Source organism: Loxodonta africana, chromosome 24, assembly GCF_030014295.1.
Source record: "Loxodonta africana isolate mLoxAfr1 chromosome 24, mLoxAfr1.hap2, whole genome shotgun sequence".
NCBI classification, from domain to species: domain Eukaryota; kingdom Metazoa; phylum Chordata; class Mammalia; order Proboscidea; family Elephantidae; genus Loxodonta; species Loxodonta africana.
This window is the reverse complement of record NC_087365.1, coordinates 29,523,875-29,540,531: the sequence shown is the minus strand read 5'-3', so window position 1 is coordinate 29,540,531 and position 16,657 is coordinate 29,523,875. Positions and strand designations below refer to the sequence as shown.

At 53.5% G+C, this 16,657-nt stretch overlaps 1 protein-coding gene across 1 annotated transcript; it reads right to left on the bottom strand.

Annotated features, from left to right (window-relative positions):
• Window positions 1–7,863: 7,863 nt before the first annotated feature.
• On the bottom strand, window positions 7,864–8,595 carry TMEM74B (transmembrane protein 74B). Its single transcript, XM_023549882.2, has one exon. It carries the CDS (start codon window positions 8,560–8,562, stop codon window positions 7,864–7,866), a length of 699 nt encoding a protein of 232 aa, XP_023405650.2. The 5' UTR covers window positions 8,563–8,595.
• Window positions 8,596–16,657: the final 8,062 nt, after the last annotated feature.

Genomic DNA, 16,657 nt, shown 5'->3' with positions numbered 1-16,657 from the left:
CTCTTGCTCAGGGTGGGGAGGAGGAAGGGAGAAAAGTGTCTCTAGACTGGCCATGGTTATGGGGATGGTGAGGGGTGGGGAGTGGTCTTACTCTAATTCATACTGGGTTTTGTTTTTGTTTTTGCTGGAGTCTCCAATAGACAGCATGTATAATTTTCTTGGGGTGGTGAGAGCTTTGCCCTGGGCCTTCCAAGAGGGGTGGGGGTCTCTGTCCAGTCCACCAGAAGCTCACTGCCCATTCCCTTACGGAGGTAGTGTGCTGGGCTGCACAGCCACCTGTGTCACCCCACAGCTCTCAGCTACCTCTCACCTCGCCACATCAGCACTTGGAGCCCCTGGAATGCCGGGGCCTTCCATCTGCTTCCACGGGCCTCTGCATCAGGCAGGGATGCAGGACGGCCCTTCTTCCTCCTCAGTCCTCAACACCACTGCCCCTTCAAGGCAGCATGGGCTGCTCCCAGGGGCCTCCCACCTTCAGAAATCTCTGGGTCAGAAATAGACTTTGTCTCCATGTTCACAAATGCTCCTGAGCTCCAGAATACTCTCTTTACACTTCCATCTGTCCAGTGCTATATTTCCAAAGCCTAGCACAATGCCTGGCACAGATCCAGTGCCAAGAATGAACGATGGCAACACTGAAGTGGACTGCAGGCCCGCAGCTCAGCAGCCTCCAGCTGGGAGGCAGAGGCCAGTCCCCTTCTTGAAGGCACCCCCACCTTCTCTATGAGTGACTTGTCATGGACCTTACCTCAGGACAAGGAGGGGAGAGAAACAGCCAATGATGACAACCCCTGTAACTCTCCCCTGTCCTCTCCTGATACTGGATGGAGGTGAAGGGCTTAAGGGCCTGTTCTGCCTTGACTTGTTAAGCCTTGGGTGAGGGGGCGGGCCCCAGTCTGGCCCCTGTAGGTGGCATCTCATTGGCTACTCCGTGGTTCTCAGCTTTGGCCTCAGTCAAAATTCTGAGGCAGCAGGATAATCCCATTCAGCATTCTTTTACCCACATAAAGGTCCAGATGTCCAGCTGTTCTTGAAAAACAGGAGCTCTGGCAGCCTGAGCCCAGCCGCCACAGGGCAACAGCCAACCAGAGTGAAGCATGCATCCCTTTAATCCTGCCACAGCTGGCCACAGCCACCTGCTTCATCCATTAGCATCACCTGCCAAGCCCTGCAGGCATTTGCTTTGGGGCCCCTGCTTTAATCTTGATGGGGGAGGACAGGGACACACAGGAGAGTCAGCAGCAGTAACAGCTCACCTGTGGATGTCTAACCCCCAGCACTGGCTTCAGTGAAAGGAGATGAGGACACAGAGGAATCAAAAAGAGCAGGAAGGAGGATAGGGAGAGGCTGGAGGGAGAGAGGTGGCCTTTTCAGAATGCCCTTGGCCCCAAGTCAGAATCTGTCCAGACGCCCTGCCACCTGGGAAGAGGTTGGCATGACAGCCGCCTTCTTCCCCTGCTCCCCTGGGGCCACCTTTCCTGCAGAAGATCCTCCCACTCACTAACCTTCCCCTGGGCCCAGGAGAGCAGTATTCACCACCTTGACCTTGGCAGCTCAAAGGCCCAGGAGGGACAGGCCACTGACACGGAGGGAGGCCGAGAGCTCGAGGTTGTGTCCACTGGCTATAGCTGGAGCCCTGAGAGTAAGGCTGAGGGGCTGGAAACCACAGGCCCGCAGCCTGTCCTCCCCAGCGCGTGTTGCCCCCACAGTGCACCCAACACCAGAAGATGCTGCCTGTCCACACATTTGAAGGCAACGACAGTGGTGAACAGCGAGCTTACAGCATGGACCAGGCACCATGCTGGGCACTCGGAGAATCCTCACAGTGACCCTACGTGTTACTACTGTGGTAGTCCCCATTCTACAGGCAGTGAACACCAAGGTCCACTGTGAGGCCCTGCCCTCCAGTACCCCCTCCCTCCTGCCCCCACTGCACTACACACCAGGCTGTCTTATGCCTCTGAGCTCCTGCATATGCTGTTCCTCTCAGCTCAGAGTGCCTTTCCTTCTCCCCAGTCTCACCCACATCAGACACTGCATCATTGCTGAGATTCCTATTAGACATCACCTCGTCTGGGAAAGCCTTTTCTGACCCTGGCTCAATCAGATGCCGCCTTTGCAGCCCATACTCCCTGCAGCCCACCGTGCACCCCCATCACAACACAGTCACCCCAGGCAGTCTGTGAGCGACCCAAGGGCGGTGTCTGTGTGTCCCCACAGTGCCTAGCCCAGGGCCAAGTGCAGGGCAGGTGTGAATGAACAAATGGATCAGTGAAGAATAAGAACAGGTAACATTCCCTCAGCAGTTATGATGTGCCAGGCCCTGTGCTAAGTGCTTTATAGGCATCGACTCATTTATACCCCCCACACACAGCCTTATAGGGAAAGTGCTGTTTTCAGACCGCTATTTTACAGGTAAGGAAACAGGCTCAGAGATGTTAAGCAACCATTAACTGCTCAGGCAATGAGACTCCTGTGGAGCCAGTGCCTGACACCATGATCTGATGGAGATCCTCAGCGGACCCTGCTTAAGGGACCCTGCCCAACTCCTCTGAGGTTTGAACAGGGTGAAGGCGCAGCACTTGGCCCCAGTGAGGGGGGAGGCGGCCGTCCTTCCACCCTCTGCATCATTCAGGAGTCCTGCCTCTACCCATCTGCTCACGGACAACGTGACGCAGAAAGAGCGATGATGTGGGGAAGAGGGTATTTGGGCCACAGACAAGAAGATACAGCAGGGCCAGAGTTGCTACTGTCTTTAGCCAGGTTCTGGCCTTTGGGACACTGGCTGTCCCCAATGGAGGGGATTTGGAAACCTGGGGGGGGGGCTTTTGGCCAAATCCTACCCAACTCCACTACACTCCATCCCTGAAGATACCCAACACCTGACCAGTGAATGGTAGCATACCTCCAGTGACAAGGAGCTCCCTCCCTACCACTCCATTCTGGGCAAGATCTCAGCAAGCTTCTTCCCTTAGCTGAAATCGACCTCCTGGGGGCCACCAGAGGGGCCCGCTGTGTCGAGGAGGAACTAATGGGCCCAGTCATGTAGAAGATGACATGCTGGAAGTGCTGAAGAGCCTATTAGACTTTGTTAGTGCCACCGACAGTGCCACTGACACTCACCATTCCTCCCTAACAGACTTGGATTTTCCCTACCTCTTGTGGCTTCTTCATCACACCTCCCTTCCTCCCTCCTCCTGTCCCACCAGATACGGGGTACCATGTCTTAACGTTGGAAAGCCCTTCTGCTATGCTTCCTGATTCCCTTAACCCCAGGAGAAGGCAGAATGAGGAGGCTCCCTAATTTTACTCTGAAAAACCAGAGAGGTGGAGTGATTCGCCAAAAGGCCCAGAGGAAAGGGGGTGACCAGGAGGGCCTGGCTTACCTGGTTCCGGCCTGGGACCACCTAGTGCCCTCCCCACATGGCTGGGTGGAAACACTCCCTGCTCCCTTGCAGTGGGGAAGCACGAGGGCCACAGAGGCACCCAGCCAAGCCTGGGAAGGGAAACTTGACTGTTGCTGAGAGTTTACCGTCCTGGGAACTGCAAGGCCTGCGCTTCTAGAGAAAGAGAAGACGTTATCAATAATCCCGAGGATGTCCTGGCTTGGAGCTGCTTCAAAAGAGTATGTGTCCTTGGCTTCTAAGCTGGGTCAGATGACAGAGGAAGAGAGAATGTGCAATGTGTGTATGCCTGCGTGTGCTTGTGTGTACATGTGTGTAGGTGTGTGTACATGCAAGGATGATATTTTAAAGAGAAGCCCAGAGAAGGTAATGCTTAATCCCAAGAAAGGGAACAATAATGGTGGAACCCCAGGCACAAGCGTCGGGGGCTGGGAGGCTCTCAGGATGCCTAAGGTAAGTGAGCAGGTGTGATGACGGACACTGGGATTTCAAAGGTCCGGGTCCAGGCACTCGAGGCCTTTCAGTGGGCAAGACTCAGCCTGGTGTGTCTAATAGCCTCCCAGACACTCGGCAGATGTCTCCCGGGACTAGCTTGGCAAGTTGGCTGGGTTCAGACAAGGCTGGGGGAGAGGGGCCGTTACCCAAAGTAGAACCAAGGCCTGAGAGAGGAAGGCAAATGGGTTCCCAAGCTCCGACTGCAGGGCCCAGTGACAAATCAGCTCTTCAACACTTCCAGCACGTCATAATTCTGCATGGCTGATTCTCACCTCGGGGTTCCAGGAGATGGGGCAGAGATGGTGGGTCTCCCGGGCCCCACCTGTACTGTAGGCATTGGAAATATTTGCAAAATTCATTCACTCAACAACAAATACGTACTATGTGTCAAATACTGTTTTAGGCACTGGGGGTGCAGCATGAACAAGTGAGACCAAGATGCCAGTCCTCATGGAGCTTGCAACCCAGTGGGGAGGTGGTGGGAGGTAGACAATAAATAATGACAAGATACAGCCTGCTGGGTGGTGATTAGAGCTCTGGAGAAAAATAAAGCAGGCTAGGAGAAGAGGGAGTGAGGGTGGGTGGTGGGGTACAGCTTTAAATAGGGTGATCAGCAAAGGCCTTAGTGAAGTGATATTTGGAAAAAGACCCTGAGGAGGTTGAGGGTGTGGGCCTTTCAGATATTGAGGGGAAGTGCCTTCAGGCAGAGGGAGCAGCAAGTGCAAAGGTCCTGGATGCCAGTGTACCTGGCACAGTGGAGGAACAGCAAGGAGGCCACTGTGGCTGGAATGGAGTGAGTGAGGGGCAAAAGGTGGGAAATGAGGTCAGAGACGAACAGGAGTTCAGATGCAGTAGGGCCCTGTGGGCCACTGTGAGGAATGAATCCAGGTTTTGGGTGTCTGAAGCTTATGCAATTTAGGGGGCTAGCCTTAAGAAGAATAAATTAAAGTTACAAATACAAAATTCAATTTAGGGCCTTGAATAAGTCAGGGGCCCAGACACTTAAACTTCACTAGCCTTGTGGTAAATCTACCTCCAGCCACGGTGAGGACGGTGGTTTTTGCTCGGAGTGAGGGTTTTGAGCTGGGCATGACATGACCTGATCACCCTTTAACCGGCTGCCTCTGCTGCCAAGTGGAGGATGAACTGGAAGGGGCAGGGAGCCAGGATGCCACCGAGCAATCTGGACCAGGTACTGGTGCCAAGGAGTGAACAGCGGTTCGATTCCGAAGGTAGAATCTGAACCTACAACATCTGCTGATGGGTTGGATGTGAGATGCGAGTTTCTCCTCATACCGCGCACGTCTTTATCTTATCTCTGATCTGCACCAGCCCCTGTGGCAGAGCTTTCATTAATCCCACTTCACAGATAAACTCAGATTTTAACTGGCCCACGGTCACACAGCCAGTAAATGGCAGAGTCTGGATTCAAACCCATGTCTGACTCCAAAATAGACATCTGTTCTGATACAACAGGAAACGCAAAGTTTGGAGACCTTAATAGCATGTTGGGGTGGAAGAAGCAGTTCCTGCAGGTGAGCCATTTTCAATAACCACAGGGTCCTCTGGGGCCACACCATACCTACCCCCAAAGAAACCTGCAAAGAAAGTTTTTGCAATTCTATCCCAACTCCTTCCTAACCCTCCTTCTGCTCTGCTGACTGGGAGATCTCAGCTGCAATCTCAGGGAAATGTTTTTGGCATCTCTAGGTTTCTTAATTCACTGACAAGGTAATGACTGCCTCGCGCCATTGTACACATTCTCTAAAGGAGGCTTCTCCATTGGGATGCAAAGCAGGCTTCTCAGGCTTGGAGCAAACCTGAGATTTCTGGGATTTAATCTTCTAACAGATTTAGACCTTAAATACAATTCATTGCATTTAAACTCATATGAATTGATGGTCCCAGATGCATCCACTCAACGGGTTTCATCTCCAAATGAGCCCCCCCTCCCCCACTGTCACAATAATCCATCTGGTTTGGATGGATATTTTTATTATTATGGATTTGAAAGACCTTAGCCCATCATTTGGGGTGTCCAGTTCTACTGTAGCTAACCTAGAATGGCTCATGCCACTTCCTGCAGCCATTCCTTGCCTGGAACCTGGAAGAAATTGACCCACCAGTAGAAGCCCACAACCTGTCCAATCTTTCACCATCTTGGGGACTGTGTTCTTTCCAAACCATATTCCTTCAAACTACAAACAGGCCAAGCTAAACAGCCCTTGTCCCCTGCAGCCCTCCCCCAGCCCTCTGCTCCTGGCAAAACCTGCCAGCAGGAGCAGATATTTGATCTGTCGCTGAAGCTGCGACTTTACACTGCCTAGATGTTCAACCCACTGGACTGAAGGTTAGTGTTACAGCTAATCAAGGCCTCTCTGGTCTACAGACCCCAGCCCCACCCCACACTCCAGCTCCCAGGAGACAGGTAGGATCCCACAGCCACACCTACTCAGCAGATTGAGATACAGGCAGGGGGCTCATTGGAATGACTCTTCTAGAGGTCTTTACCCCAGTGGCTTAGAAGGTGTGTATTCTTGAAGTCCCCTAGGGCAGTTCAGGCTGGACGAGGCCTCCCTGCAGACCTCTAACACAGCTGTATCTCCCTGCCTCCTAGGGCCCACTTCCTCTCCTTGTTGGGAGTAAAGAGAGTCTGGAAGAAGCCTGAAAGCACTCCAGAAGACACACAGAGCAAAATGGTGATCAAGGTGACCAGAGTGTCTAGGCCTTCCAAATGAGCCTGATTTCTCCTCCCAAATAAATCGGGGCTGTATTTTACTACAAATGGGGGTGGGGGCAATGTTACAAATTCAGCATTCAATTCTTTTTCTGCTACCAGAATAAGGGTAGGTCCAACAGACATGTTACTGAGGGGACAATGAAGGCCCAAGCCACAGCCGCAGAAACACTAAGAAGTCCTCACCATTTCATGCCTAAGAGACCCCTCTCATCCAGACAGCTGGTGTGGCTTTGTAAAATGTGTGCTAAGAGTTAGTCGTGTCAGGAAATTAGAGCCTAAGACCAAAAGCCAAGCTGTGGGGGACTTTGGATGTAACTGGTTGGAAACCCTGGTGGCGTAGTGGCTAAGTGCTAACCAAAGGGTCGGCAGTTTGAATCCGCCAGGCACTCCTTGGAAACTCTATGGGGCAGTTCTACTCTGTCCTATAGGGTCACTGTGAGTCAGAATTGACTCGACAGCAATGGGTTGGGGGCCTGACCAGGGGCTCGGGGGCCCTTCAGCATAACTGTGAGCAGTCTGAGCACTGCTGGCCACCTAACAATGGTGATCACTAAAGCTGGGCCAGAAAATGGCATGGAGAATGGTTAGTACCTGCTGGGCCCCTGCCTCTCCTGAAGGGACTGCTGCAGGCAGAGATGCTTCTGCCCCAGGGCAAACTTGAGGGGCCTGAGACATCACCCAGTCTAACCCCTCACCTTATAGACAGGGCCGTTGAGGCCCTGAGAGGGAGGGTCACGGTTAAGTCAGTGAGGGTATGTGGGCGGGGGGGCGGTCATGCCAGTGCTGACTTCTCCCCACATCATGAAGCCATCTCCCACCTTAACTGGTCAGGGATAAAAAGGGTCCCTCCAAGGTTACCCAACACCCACGCTTGACCAATGAGGACAGCAGAGGTCCTGGAACTCCCCAAGGCGTGAGGAATGGGATGGGCCACATTTCAAACAGCTCCCAGTCCTCAGAAATGCCAAGAAACCTCATCCTCCAAGCGCAGTGGTTTCCAAACTTTTGTATTTTTAGCAGCAGAAGCCATCTTCCAAGCAAAACCTCAGGCTACAAAACAGACCAGCAGACCGCTCGCCTGAGTGGGGCCTGCATCAGGCCCCAGGCTTCTGCCCCAGCGCCCAAGGCGCCTTCCACAGGATCCTGTGTGGGGCTCAGTTGAAACCCCAGGCCTTCAGAGGCCTTGTCCTGGAGCTACAGCAGCCAGAGAGGGTGGGCTCTTACTTAAGAGCCCTGGAGGGTATGGCTGGTCTCTGAGACCTGGACAACTTCATTCTCCACCAGGGCCTGGCCCCCATCCCCACTGAGCTGTCTCATGCGCAGGTTAATAGAGCCGTAGGTTTTCCTGGGGCCCCTGCCAGGGACGAAGGTCTGCCGGCGGTACAGCTCGCCCTTGCACAGGGAGACCATGAGCAGCACCGACAAGAGCATGCCGCCCACCGTGAGCAGCCCCAGGCCCGCAATGATGCACTTGTCCAGGTGGGAGCCCAGGCGGGCGTAGTACATCTCTAGGCTTTCCATCTCCCGCGCTGTCACTGTGTCCGGGTTGACGCGGGCCTCGCGGGGGATGGCGTACGCTGTCACCACCAGGAGGATCCCACTCACCAGGAAAACCAGGGCAGAGACAAAGCCGTAATCCACTGGGCGGCTCACGGGCTCCAGGCCTGGCCCTTCTTCCGAATGCAGGGACGTATCATCCCGCTGGGATCGGGGCCGTAAGGTGACACCCCCTGGGAGGCTAGGGGAGCTGCCTATTCCCGCTTCTCTGGGGTTCTGGAAATGGGTCTCGTGCTCCTCCGAGGAAAAGCAGGCATTCTCCACACCGTCCCTTGGTGGAGCCACCGGGCCCAGAGCAGCCAGTCTCCTGGAGGCCTGGGGACCATTGCTCAGTGTCTTCAGTTCCAGACCAGGGGGCGATGCCATTGGAAAGGAGGGCCTCAGCTCATCCCTTGGCCCCTGGGCAGCTAGAAGAGACAATGGAAAGTCAGTTGAATTTAGCAAACCTCTGCCAAGTGTCTGCTGGTGCCGGACATCACACTAGGCCTGAGCAATGTGAGCATGAGTCAGACCCAGTTCCCACCTGCGGAAGCCCACTTATGGGGGGAGACAGGAAAATAAGACAATGACAGAGCAGTGCAAGCCTTTCTAGGAACCCAGTCTCTTAGCCTCTCTGAGCCTCAGTTTCCCCATCTATAAAGTGACAATAATACTACTACCCACCCCCTGCTTCATGAGGCTGATGAGAGATTGAGATAATGCATATAAAAGTCCTCACAACAGTACCTGGAACATAGCAAGTGCTCAATAAATATTAACCAAAGCCAGTTGCCACTGAGTCAATTCCAATTTATGCCTACCCTATGTGTGTGTCAGAGTAGAACTGTGTTCCACAGGGTTTTCAGTAGCTGATTTTGGGAGGGGGGGGATACAGGTCACCAGGCCTTTCTTCTGAGGTGCCTCCGGTGGACTCTAGGCTCCAAGCTTTCAGTTAACAGCCAAACGTGTTAAGCATGTGCACCACCTAAGGACTCCTTCAGTGTTAGTGGTGAGCTATTATTATGATTGACATCTCTGGGTGGTACAAACGGTTAAGCCCTAGGATGCTAACTGAAAGGCTGGAGGTGGAGCATCTAGAGGCACCTCGAAAGAAAAGCCTGCAATCTACTTCCAAAAGGTCACAGCCATTGAAAACCCTATGGAGTACAGTTCTTCTCTGACACACATGGGGTCACAATGAGTCGGAACTGACTCAATGGCAACGGGTCTATTTTTTGTTTTTTTTTTCAAACGATGCAGGGATGTAACCCCCCTCACACCCCCATACTCATCTGTAAAGTGGGAACAAGGGAAATGCCTCCCTTGAAGGGTAGTTATGAGGATTTCGTAAAATAATACACATAAGGTCTCAAGCTCACTCAACAAATGGAAACCACTGTGATGAGATGAGAATGATGGGGGTGGGGGCAACAGACAGGATGAAGGTGGTGTGGGAACAAAGAGGAGAAAGTCAGGGAAGCTTCCATGAGTTGATGGCATTTGAAACAGCCCTCAGAGGATGCATCAAAATCCCCCAGCAACAAGAGGGACCAGGGCATTCTGGAGAGGGAAGAGGGGCCTTGGAGGTCAGCTGCTGCCAGATCATAAAGCTCTCTGAAAGCCAGGCCAAGCAGTCAGGGCATCACTCTGGGAGCGACAGGGAGGAGAAAGCTCACCTAGCTGCAGTGTGGGGGACAGGCGAGGTGGGAAGGAGCAGAGTGGAGGCTGGGGGTCCAGCGAGGTCAGCACAGTGAGCGATGGCCTGAATGGTGGCTGAGAGGGCAAACGGGAAGGAGCAGATCTGAGAGCCATGATGGACGGCAAAGCCAAATGTCCTTGTGACCAACTGTATGTAAGAGAGCTGGGGTGGAGTCCAGAGTTGAGGTCAAGGACTTGGATGAGGAATCAGGAGGAGAGCCGGGAAGGGGAGGGGGCAGATCATGAATTCAACTTGGGGGCTATTGAATCTGGGGATCCAAAGGAACAGAGGTGAGAAGGGGCCACTCTCTGTGCTGCAAGGAGAAAAAAGCCCACCCAAGTACCTGGACACACCGGCACAGACAGATAGCACATGGGCATCCCCATCAGAGGATGCCAACTCAGAGCCTGAGGGCCACATTTGGCACATTAAAGTTTTGTTTTGTTTCTGGTCTATTTGTTTTTGGTGGATTGGTTGCCAATAGATGAAAAGCAAAAGATTTTACATTTGAAAATTTGAATTCCTGGCTTCTCTTGCAAAATGGGAGGGTCTGACCACCCTGGGCCCCATTCCCTCACGAGAACACTCAGCTGGAGTTGGCAATGGGGTCTCCCTTAGGCAGATCAAGTGCTCTTCCCCTACAGCTCCTTCCTGGGGACCCCTACCCAACAGGCACGCGTGATTCCTGATCCACCCTGACGTCCTGGGAGTACATCCACCCGAGGCCCCAGGCCCACACACCCAAGTCCCCATGCTGTATAAAGACCCCCAGGTGCAGAGTGGCTCATGCCCTGGTATGTCTACACATGCATAGGTCTCTAGATGTTTCTCTGTATGCCCGTGCCCAAGTTCATTCTCCGGCGTTCTGCTGTTTCTTGTGTGTGTTTGTCTGTGTGTGTGTGTAAGACTGACGGTATGAACAAATGAATCAAGTGTGAATGAATGAAACCCAAAGAGCCTCCGTGCAGGAAGGCGCATTTTCCATCTTTCTGACCCCCCTTCCAACAAAGACTTGCCTCACACACCCCCTTTTAGCACACACAGGGCCTTTCATCTGAGTCTGAAGCTGTTTCCATTTGCAACCTGTTTGTACACCATATTCGTTTTCCCCGAGTTCCAAATTAATAGATTACTGAGCACCTACACTACCTGCTGCGTCCTGCACCAGGCACTTCACTCGGGAATATCTTACAACCCTCACCAGCCCCGCAAACAGGAATTACTATCTCCACCTTGCAAAGCAGGGGCAAGATCCTATGACACGTACGTGAGGGCCAAGAGTTGAACGCAGGTTCCTTCTAAATTATTATCACCCACAAACCTGCAAACCCACATTCCTGTGCTAGTGGCATCACCGCCCCTCCCCCCACCTCCTTGCTCTTCCAACCCCTGCTTCTAGACCCTCCACTTTATCAACTGTTTAACAGCAATGGTGAGCCTCCTGCAGGCAGGGATGTGTCTGAATTACATCTGGGTCTCCAGGCCCCTGCACAGGGGGCTTGGCACATAGTCAGCTGTCAGGAATGACTTGTCAAGCCCCTCCCCAGGGAGATTATCCCTTCCATGCCCTGGGGGGGTACCTACTCAGGGCCAGACCCTCCCCAGATGGCTCCTACTTTCCAGTGAGATAGAGAAATGTCATGGTCGGCTTCTACTCTTAGCACCAAAAGCATTTTTCTGAAGCGCCCAGCCACAAGCAGGGCCTGACAATGGCTGCTCTGCCCAGTGGGTGCCGCAGAAGGCTAAGATGCAGCCCTACCACCCTAGCCAGGCCCTCCGTGCCTTCCACAGCACTCAGCTCCTAGAGCAGCCCGGGAACCCCTTTTCCAGACCAGCGCATTGATGCCTCCTCATCCCAGGGGAAACTGGGGCACCCACACTCTGGGGGCTCATCCCACAGGAGTACAAAACTTCTTCTTAGGGTGCCCAGTGAGAGGAGACAGAGAAAAAGGAGACTTCCTCTCACCCAGAGGTGAGCACTTTTTCTCTCTTTCTCTCAAACACACACACAAGTTCAGAGATACCCCACCAATTACACAAGGGCATTCTCAGTCAACTACCCAAATATCAAAAAAAAAAAAAAAAAAAACCACGAAGCCATCAGTAGGTTCCCACTCATAGACACCCACCAGGACAGAGTAGAACTGCCCCATAGGGTTTCTGGGAGTGGCTGGTGGATTCCAACTGCCGGCCTTTTGGTTAGGAGCTGAGCTCTGAACCACTATGCCAGCACCCAAATATAAGCAGAAACAAAAGGACACACACTCATGCCTGCCACTCACACTCCCACGCCCATGTATCACTTAAACTCCAATTTCATCTGTAGCCCGCTCCGGTCTGAAAGGCACACTCCAGTTCCACACACACATCCCCTGAGGTCGTTTCCACACACAGCACCCAAAGATGTGGGAAGCTACGCACGGATTGGCGGGCCACACTGTACCCACACCCGAGGGGCAGATCTGGTTACATACATACACACAAAGTTAACTACCCCAAGAACTGCTAAGGTCCAAGCCAGATCTTCCAAGGTCCGCCGGGCCCAGCACTACCCCCCTAACGGCACGCACTGACACGCGGGGAGACGGACGCACAGCGGCTGGAAGTGAAGCTTCACAAAACCCAATCTAGACACACGCACGAGTTGTACACAAAGCCTCGGGGCGCGCACATACGCACACCCAGATCCACACTGTTAGACCCAAAGTTCCGCGCAGAGAGCCCCAGTACCCCGGCTGCCCGCCGTGCCCCCCCGCCCGCCCGCCCGCCGCTCACACCCCCTGCTCCTGCCCTTGGCCACGAATGCGGCCGAGCCGGGCCAGGCCGGACCGGGCCGGGCTGCGCCCGCAGCAGGACAGCCAGGCGGCCAGGGAGGCCAGGTTCCGCGGGACCGGCGTTTCCGCAGGTCCCCTCCTCGCCCGGTGTCCTTCGGCCGGGCAGTGAGGTCAGGAGAGCCTCCCCGCCTCGGGCCCTCCGCTCCCGCTGCCCCCTGCAGCGGTCTCTGCGCCTACCTGCGCCGGGCCCCCCGCCTGCCTCCCCACGCGGCGGGGAAGGGCGCGGGCGGCGGGTGGGCGAGGGCGCGTCCTCCCCGGCAGCCCGCCCGCCCACAGGCCCGCCGCCGGGGTATCTCCTGCAGCGCAGCCCGGGGAGGCGCGGGCCCGGCGCCGCGCCTCGCCCTCCCCGGATCCCGCCCCCTGCCCGGCCCGGCCCGAGCCGCTGCCAAGGCGCACGTACCTGCTCGCGCCGGCGGGGCTGTGCGCCGGCGGCGGCCGCTGGGGCTCCGGGAGGGAGGGCCGGGGAAGGGGCGGGGGCCCGGGAGCGCCGAGCGCCGCGATCGAGCTCCGCCCGCGGCCGGCGAGGGCGCCCGGAGAGTTAGCCCCCAGAGGAGCGGGCAGGGGGAGGATGCACTGGGGTGAGGGTAGCGGGGTGCCGCGCCATCCTCCTCCCCATGGCCTTAGCGCGGATCTGTCTCGGCAGCGCCGGGCTTAGGAAACCCGAGCGCAGACCCCGCGGTCCCCGGGCGCAGGGGCGGGGCGAGGGGGGGTGCTGGAGAAGACCCTTCCCCCGCCGCCTGCCTGCCCCCGCCCAACTCTCCTTTCTGCTGGGGACATCTTATTGCGCCAAGGCCAGTGCTCTGTCCCCCTCCTAACTCCCCCGCACCCCATGAAGGACTCAGGGTCCTTCTTTAGGTCCTTAGGTCGGGATAGTCTCCTCCTCGGGCTCGTCCGGCTCTATGACTTAAGGGCGCCACCTGGAGGGAGAAAGAAAGACTCGGACGACCCTCCCCTCTGTTCTCCCCGCTATTTCCTTGTGGGACGGTTGAGTGTAGCCCTAGAGGGGTGTTCCCTTGGGGCACTGCCAATGGTCACACACAACCTCGCCCTCCAAGGCCCAGTGGCAATGCTTCCTCCTCTGGGAAGCCTACCTGGACTTCCCTCACACACACTCCTCGTCCACGGGGCCTTCCCTCTGGACTCCCCCTTTGACTGCATTATTGTCCTTATCTCTAAGGGTTGTGGTTTTCTGTTTAGTGCCAGCCTCACCCGTCAGACTGGCAGCTCCTGGAGGACAGGCCTATGTCTGATCCCCAAGAGCCCAGCATAGTGGGTGTGGGTGAACAGAAATGAATACGGTGACTTTCACTCTTTCTTCCTTGAAAGTGAAGATAGTGAGGTTCTAGAGCACAAAATTTGAGAAGGAACTCCCTTTCTTTGGGGCCCAAGTAGCCCAGAAAGAGATGATTGGAATACTCGGTGGCCAGCGCACTCACTGTGTGGCCTCAAGCAAGTCCTGTCGCCTCTCAGCCTCAGTGTCCATCGGGTTAGTGCAGATTGTAAAAACACAGGCTGTGGGGGCTTTGAGAGACTCAGCAGAGGCTGGCCATTTGGAAGGATGGGCAGATACAGATGCCTGGTTCTAGCTCCTCAGCCACTTCCTCCTGAACTGCTCTCCCTGACAGACCTGTGCAGAAGCCACCCCAGAAGCTGGGTGCCTGGGCCTTCAAGGCTGGCATGGGGGAGCCCTGGGAAGGACCTCCAGGGCTAGGAAGGCCTTAATCTCCTCCTGACCTTCCAGACCTTGGCCTCCAGGTCTGCAGAACTGACTGCTCTTCGGGACTCCAAGGGGAAGCCAAGTCTGGTGCCGAATTCCTGTGAGAATCCCAGCTCCGCCACTCACAGCTGTGTGGCCATGTTCAAAGGGCTTCCCTCTTGGAGTTCAGTTTCCTCATCTGTGAAATGGACTTAGCAAGGGTTACTAGGGTTTAGATGAGATACTCCCTGTAGAGAGCCCAGCACACAGCTCCTTTCCTCAGTCATGCACAGTCCTGCCTCAGAGCCTTTGCATTTTCAGTTCCCTCTGCCTGGGACAGGCTTCTCCCTGATATCCCAAGAGCTTACTTGCTACTTACTTAAAGTCTTTGCTCAAATGTCACCTTTTTAGAGACACCTACCAAGACCACTCTTTTAAAAATAGCCGTGTCCTTCACTCCTTCCCCCTGAGTTTTTCTCCGTGACAGTTAAGAACTCCTATCATTGTTTACTGTTATCCTCACTAAAAAATAAGTGCCAAGAGGGCAAGGGCTTTGCCTGTTTCCCTCCCTACTATATCTCTGGAGACCTAGAAAAAGGCCCAGGACATAGGAGGCCCTTGGTGACTATTTATTGAATAAAGAAAGAAGAAAAGGAACAAATATTTACTGAGCACTTATTACACACTAGTTTAACTAGGTAGGCTCCATTCTTGCTCTGAAGTTCATATTCTAGTGGGAGAGAAGGATGAGTAACATTGTGTCAAGTGCTACAAAGCAAAAGTAGATAGCTCTGTGTGAGCCCAAAGCAGAGGTGCTGACCTAATTTGGGAGGTAGGGAGGATCACGGGGAGGCCTGCCCTGCGGGAACTGGGATAGGAAAGATGAGTAGAAGGCAGTCAGGTAAAGGGGGCAAGGAAGAGAGGCCAGCGACGTCACTAGGAGGGCACAGGGGTGCGGACCACACTGGGAGACACTGTCAGACACCAAAATGACTGTCTATAAAGTTTTTGTGTGGTGTTTCAGTAGAAATATTTTATTTTTTGTAAAAATATCCCTGGATCCACAGTCAACACCCTTGGAAGCAGCAGTCAAGAAATCAAACAATGCAATGCAGTGGGCAAATCTGCTGCAAAAACCTCTTTATAGTGTTAAAAATCAAGGATGTCACCTTAGGCACTATGGTGCACCATGGTATTTTCAGTCACCACCTATGCATGGGAAAGCTGGACAGTGAATACAGAGGACTGAAGAAGAATTGATGCCTTTGAATTATGGCGTTGTCAAAGAATATTGAATATACCATGGACTGCCAGAAGAATGACCAAATCTTGGTCTTGGAAGAAGTACAGCCAGAATGCTCCTTAGAGGTGACAATGGCGAGACTTAGTCTCACGTACTTTGGACATGTTATCAGGAAGAACCAGTCCCTGGAGAAGGACATCATGCTTCGTAAAGTAGAGGTTCAGAGAAAAAGAGGAAGACCCTCGATGAGATGGATTGACACAGTGGCTGCAACAATGGGCTCAAGCATAAGAATTGTGAGGATGGCACAGGACCAAGCAGTGTTTTGTTCTGTGGTACATAGGGTTGCTATGAGTTGGAGCTGACTCAGTGGGCACCTAACAACAACAACAGTTAATTATAGCAACAAAAACATTTTTCATAACCCCAGCTTACATGTATCAATATACCTTCAAGGCTAAACTCTATGCCGATTTACTTTTTTGAACCTTCTAACACGCTTCAGTCAGAATTGTCATTATCACCCAGTTACAAGGATGCTTCGAATCACATGGTTTCATCTGCACACACTACAAACAAGCACAGTTGTTTTCCTTGCTGCCAGTGTGCTTATAGTTGCTGATTTTGTCAAATTTTCTGGCGTTTTAGCTATAACACTGTGATAATTAATATTTGCAAACCTATATCCATAACTTTTTTTGAGAATGAAGTAGTAATTAAAGGAAAAGAAGGAGAAAAATCAAAACAGGCTTCGCTCAGTTACCAATAACATAACTAATAATGTTGTAATTCAGTGTAGAAAGGTTTTATGAAACAATTGTTTGTGTGCGTATAACCTCAGAAATACTACATTTAAGCCATCTACATCACCTGTTATTCTATGATCAAAACTGATAATAAACTACTAAGGATTCTGTATGGTCTGGTATAGGAGGAGGCCCATGGGGGGGTAACACCATGAGTTACAGCAGTGGGTGACACCAACCCTAGTGATGACACTGAGAAAGGTC